The following is a 6,000-nucleotide window of genomic DNA, read 5'->3' as shown; positions in this document are numbered from 1 at the left end:
AGCACAGTGTCCACTGTGGGTAAGGAGTTGGACGTTTGGAAATAAATAAGCAAAACATTGGGAGAAGTATGTTCTCACAGTTTCCCTGTGTGGAAGGTCTTTCACAGATGGTGACTTAACAGAGTACTGCAGTCACTGTAGAAAGATTTTCAGAATGGATTCAAGGACTTGAACGATCTGGAAAATCTGGACTGGGTAAATAACCCGTTTCTTTGCAAGATGGAAGAACAGGGAGAGCGCTTGCAAGAAGAAATGATCAAAATTCAGGATGATAAAGAAGCAATATTTTTTCAAAAATGTTGGCTTTTTTGGTGTGTGATTACACTGTCGTACGAAGTTTCCTAGTCTTTGGACAAGAGCCAAACTGCTCTTCATTGCATTTCCATCCTCCTACCTTGTTGAAAGAGGCTTCAGTGCAGTGAACGACATACAAAGAAAAAAGAAACCGCTTGGACATTGTTACGCGTGGGGTCTTAAGCCTTTTGCTGTCACAACTTGAACCCGATATTTCAACTCTTGCTAAAAAACCATCAAGCTCAAAGATCACAATGATATCGAAGATGCTGTACAACGTGGTGTGTAAGATAGCTTCTAAAGACAGATAAAAGTTTAAAGCAGAATCATTTTCTCATTTTAGCATATGGTAGATTTGATTTTACACTATGGGGGCGCCGGAAAGTATATTGTGCCTAAGAGGAGTGTTGGCAAGTAGGAAAGGTCGGAAAACATTGGGACTTTTTGGGAAGGGAGGAGCGGGCAGACGATCGGAGTTGGAAGAAGAAAACAGCCCCTCCCCCAGCGACCCGCAGTCTCCCGCGCCGCGCGGGCGTCGGAACGCGCAGGCGCAGTGTGTGTCGCGTCACGAAAGGCGGTTTGTGACGTGGACAGTGGTGACCATGGTGTTGGCGGTTGCAATGGCGCATAACGTGTTTGAAAGGTATGGCGAGCGGACGTGTTTTCTGCTCCGGGAGTGGCGGCCATCACTATCCGCTGTCCGCCCGGTCGATGCCCGCCGTGGCGCGGTTCTTGGCGATATGGTGGTGCAGGGTGAAATCACAGCCGGTCATTCACTCGCCCTGCGCGATGGTGTGGGCAGCGCTCCGGTGCCGAGCCCCGGGTCGGGCTGCCGAGGGGAAGGGGATGGTTGTGTATTGCTGAACCGAGTTACTTTTCACGGGGACGGATTTAACGATAATGATCCGCTTCGAAAGGATCTCAGACCCAGAGCCAATGTCACGGCCCAAGGTAGGAGCATGGCGCATCGTAAACTTACATTGCGATGTCCTCCAGCGCCGGCCTTGTCGCCACCCTCGTCTACTACATTTACAATACTATCCCGAACATGCGAAGTAGTGACCAGGTATGACAGTGTAAAACCACTCTAGTCAGTTTTCTTTCAATTGTCGGCACAAATATTCATTTTCATCATCATTGTATGCCGTATCAGCCAAAGTGTTAGTGCTGTCAAATGGGACTTAACCTGCTGTAACCTGGGCTTGGGTGCCCAATTCTGGTTTTGCCTGGATCACACAGCAGAGGTGAAAATGTAGATGAGACAGCAATTTTCCAGTAGTGAGGTGAGAGTGACCAACGTTGAGGCACTTCAGGATGTGCGATGGCTTGTGGTATCAAGGAGTCCTGGTAAATTTGAAGCTTGCTGGCATCACTCTTCTGGCCCAGGTAGTGCCAGTGAACAACGCCACCTCAGGTTGATGTCCAGTCACAAACTGGAGAAAATCTGCAGATGCTGGAAGTCCAAGCGACACACACGAAATGCTGCAGGGGCTCAGCAGGCCAGGCAGAGAGTGCAGTTGACATATTGGGCCCACTGTACTCTTTTCCATAGACACTGCCTGACCTGCTGAGTTCCTCCAGCATGTTGTGTGTGTTGCTCAGGTCGATGTTCTTGTTGCTGTTCCAGGGATTTGTTTGTTGTGCCGGGGAGGGAGGGTGATGTTCTTGCTGCTGTTTGGGGGATTTTTTTTGTGGGGGGGGGGGGGAATGTTTTATTTTGAATGGGTTTTGTGACTGTGGAGAATTTAAGTCTCAGGGTTGGCTACTGCATGCAATCTTTGATATAAATATACTTTGACCTTTGATCAAAGGGACAATAGAGAGACAGATTAGGGGTGCTGGAAAACTGGAGTGACACGTGCTGGATGCTGGAGGAGTTCGGGGGTCAGGCAGCAGCTAGGAGGGAAATGGACAATCCCTTCATAAGGCTGGAAGGAAGGGGGACATGCGCCAGAAGGAGAGGGCAAGAGGGGAAGAGGTGTTGATGGGTGATGGGTAAATCCAGGTGGAAGGTAGGTAAATGGGATTACTGTCAGGTGATAGAAGAGGCAAAAGGTTGAACAAGATGGAATCTGATAGGAGAGGGCAGTTGACTGTGGAATAAAGGGAAGGAGGTGAGAAATCTGAAGGTGCTGGTCTGTGATGTTGATGCAGGTTGGAGACTATCAGGATGGTATTGCTTCGAGCAAGCCTAACACTCTAACATGGTAGTCGAGGAGGCCCTAGACAGATACGTCAGTGTGAGAATTGGAAGCGGAATGGAATGGCTGCTCACGAGGATATCCTGACCGTTAGCATCTGGAATGAAGGTGTTCAATGCAGTGGTCCCCAAGTCTGCTTCAGGTCTCTGCAATGTAGAGCAGGTCACGCTGAGGGCACTGAATGCAAGACATGGCGCTGATGGAGTTGCATGTGAAAGCTGCCTCTCCTGGAAGATTGTTTGAGGCCCTGAATGGTGGTGAGAACGATGAGTAGGGGCAGGTTGCTGGGATAAGAGCCTGGAGGGGAGTTAGCGAGCGATGAGCAGGCAAGGGAGTTGTGGTGAGTGATCACTGCAGAAAGTGGAGAGGGGAGGGGAATATGTGCCCTAAAGTGGAACTCTTGTAGTTCTTCTCTCACATTTTGGACTGGGTCAGGAGTTAGCTTTTTCATTGCAGTGCTTGTAAATCTTTGAGATTCTCCATTGTCCCAATGGATTGGAGCTGATCGACTACCTTCACAGCTGAGACTGACAGCTTTTGGTAGAATGATTACATGTTATAGTTCTTCAGTCATTATATAAACTGTTCAATCTCAGCAATAATATTAAAGCACAGTCTTCAGAAAGAATTTTAAATTACTTTGTATATTTAAAACAGTTTCCTGTTGCTACCTACATGATAATATCTTGTGGTTACCTTCCATTTCAAAAAGCTATCAGTCGCACTGAGTGCCTACAAGCTGACTGGGCTGGGAAATTTCAAACATTTACTCTCTTCTCAGTGAAAAGGTCTTCGTCACTCGGTCCTAAGTGACTGTCATCTCCTTGGATTTAGGTCTCTCTTTTCAGAATATACATCAAGGCTCATAGATTGTTAAAACCTAATGCAAAAATGTTACCGTGTGGTCTCCGCTTGCTCCTTTAAACTGAATGGGATGTGTGTCATGCAGGTGAGAAACTGCTAGAAAATTCAGCAGTCTAATGAACAAATAGGCAATTAAAAGAGAGAGAGGACTCTGACTTGGTTTTGATAACACTTTTAATTGTGACCTTGAGAGAGAGAGAGTACGGCGCCAGCTGAGACACGAGTTGGGAAGTCACCATGGTAACAGCTCAGAGCAGTTGAGCTAACGGACGGCTGGAATTTCGAATGGATTATAAAAAGTTGAGGCTTTTGGTCTGATAACGGCAGAGGAGACACAATATGGGAGAAGTGCGGAAGCTACCCGAGAACCCACTGGTGGAGTTTAAGACCACCACGAGGGTGGAGGCCACGGACCGATTAATTTCAACCTGTAATTACCAGTGTGGGTAAGAGCTTGCCGGTGGGGGGTCTGCTGGTGGTGAACCCGTGCTGTGGGTTAGTAGACCGTTCCCTAGATGGGGCTCTGTCCGTCTGTGTGGGGTTCACACAAAGTGACTCTAAAGACTTTGGAAGCAAGAACAACTAAAGCTGCCAACTTAAACATCAACTCAATTAACTCTCTCTCTCTCTCTCTCTCTCTCCCCATCAATTCAACTCGACGCAGCACAAAGTGAACTGAACTACTTAAACTTACCTGACACCGTAAGACTGATATCTACCTCCGGGACTATTATCTTTGTATCCACACACATTTGTGGAGAGATATATATAATATAGTTTATAACCTGTATCGTATTATCCGGTTTAATGATATTAATTCGTAGTAGTAATAAATATAGTCTTAATTTATAGTAAACCAGACTTCAGGTGTGTTCCATTTCTGCTGGTCCTTTTCAACTTGTCACGGGATTCGTGACATGGGCCTGTTTGGATATATGGAACAATTTCCTTATGTCTGGGAACAGGAAAGTGTTGGATGTATTGGAAAGAGGTTAAAGCTCGGGAGAAAGCACAGAAAAGAATGATTTGTCGGAATGAAAGGCTTTGTATGTTATGACAGACAAAAATAACTTGTTTTCACAAAGAGAATGTTAAATAAAATCTACATATTTTGTTTGAATTTGGGAGGTTTTAGTAAAACAGGTGTGCGGCTGACTGAAAGATAAAAATCAGAATCAGGTTTATTATCACTGACTGATAGGTCATGAAGTTTGTTGTTTCGTGGCAACAGTGCAACACAAAGATACAGTCTACTATAAATTACAAAATAAATAGTGCAAAATCCAAACTAATGAAGTAGTCTTTGTGGACTATTCAAAAATCTGCTGGCAGAGGCAGGAGGCTCCTGTACCTCCTCTCCAGTGGTAATTAATAGAAGCGGGCATGCTTGAGTGGTGAGAGTCCTTAATGATGGATGCTGCTGCTTTCTTGGGACTCCGCCTCTTAAAGAAATACTTAATGTCGGGATGGTCTCTGCCCATGATGGACTGGCTGAGTGTATGTCCCTCTGTGTCCTCTGTCGATCCAGTCAGAATGCTCTCCACCCCTCAACTATAGACATTTGTGACATGCCAAATCTCTTCAAACTCCTAATGCAGTACAGCATGGAGGTGCTTTATTTCAATATTTTGGGCCCAGGATAGATTCTCTGACATACAGAAGCTTGAAGCTGCGACCCTTTTCCACCACAGACCCTCAATGAGGACTGGTGTGTGTTCTCCCAGCTTCCCCTTCCTGAAGTGCACAATTAATTCCCTGGTGTTGCTGACATTGAACACGAGGTTGCTGTATGACACTTCTCAGCCAGCTGATGTATCTCACTCTCTCACGCCTTTCATTTTCAGATTACTAAAAGAACATGGGGAGATTATACTGCAAATACAACAATATGACAGGAAATACAGCAACATTAGCAGTATTTTGCAGAAAGGGCCACAGGATTATTGATTTAAATACATAGTGCAGTTCCTTAGAATACAGGCCTTTTTATAGAATTTGAGATATATAAGATTTCGATATCCTGATTCACACTCCACTTCAGAAGGTGGTGGTAATGCAAGCTGCCATATAGCCGGAGGAGAAGAAAAATAACTAAAAGGAGAGGGTGTGGCAGATGTGAAAATGTTTGTGTAAGGAAAACCATCTCACAGAATAAATAAAATCAAGGTGTATACAAAGGGAAAGTGAATTGAAACTGCATAGGAACTACTATGAGAATTCATTTTACACTCATGACTGGGGCATAAAGTTAACGCAGTGTAAACTGAATTGCCTCTATAGTGGAACTAACATAACTTTCATTTCAACGTTAATTTACTTATGACTTTTTAATGTTACATTGCAGATGGATTGCTTCCGTAAGGGTCATAAAACTGAACCAGAGGAAAACCGTCGTAGTCAAAGACGCTGCACCCCCAGGCACCCAAAGGTCAATGGTTGGAGCTGGCCACCCCATCCCTTTCAGATAGTATCTTGGATCGCCTGCTTGTACTTCCCTATCGTTGTAGTGGGTATACTTATCCCTCTTCTTCCATCGAGATGGGTACCTGCTGGCTACATTGTATCCTTTTTAACAGGACTGCAAGACCTTACTAGTGCGCGGATAAGGAAATAGTTGCACAGCCTGACCTGTTTCCTTGCA

The 6,000-nt window shown here is 45.3% G+C and overlaps 1 protein-coding gene across 1 annotated transcript in view; it reads left to right on the top strand.

The window, feature by feature from the left end:
• Window positions 1-1,136: 1,136 nt before the first annotated feature.
• LOC140740476 (palmitoyltransferase ZDHHC11-like) overlaps window positions 1,137-6,000 on the top strand; it is a 56,855-nt gene continuing 51,991 nt past the window's right edge. Inside the window, exons 1-2 of the mRNA XM_073069657.1 lie at window positions 1,137-1,245; window positions 5,704-5,919. Of these exons, the coding sequence (XP_072925758.1) occupies window positions 1,195-1,245; window positions 5,704-5,919 (267 nt within the window). The 5' untranslated portion in view covers window positions 1,137-1,194. The remainder of the gene's footprint in view (window positions 1,246-5,703; window positions 5,920-6,000) is intronic.

This window comes from Hemitrygon akajei, chromosome 17 (genome assembly GCF_048418815.1).
Source record: "Hemitrygon akajei chromosome 17, sHemAka1.3, whole genome shotgun sequence".
NCBI classification, from domain to species: Eukaryota; Metazoa; Chordata; class Chondrichthyes; order Myliobatiformes; family Dasyatidae; genus Hemitrygon; species Hemitrygon akajei.
The sequence above is the reverse complement of the archived record's forward strand: the minus strand, read 5'-3'. Positions and strand labels throughout refer to the sequence as shown.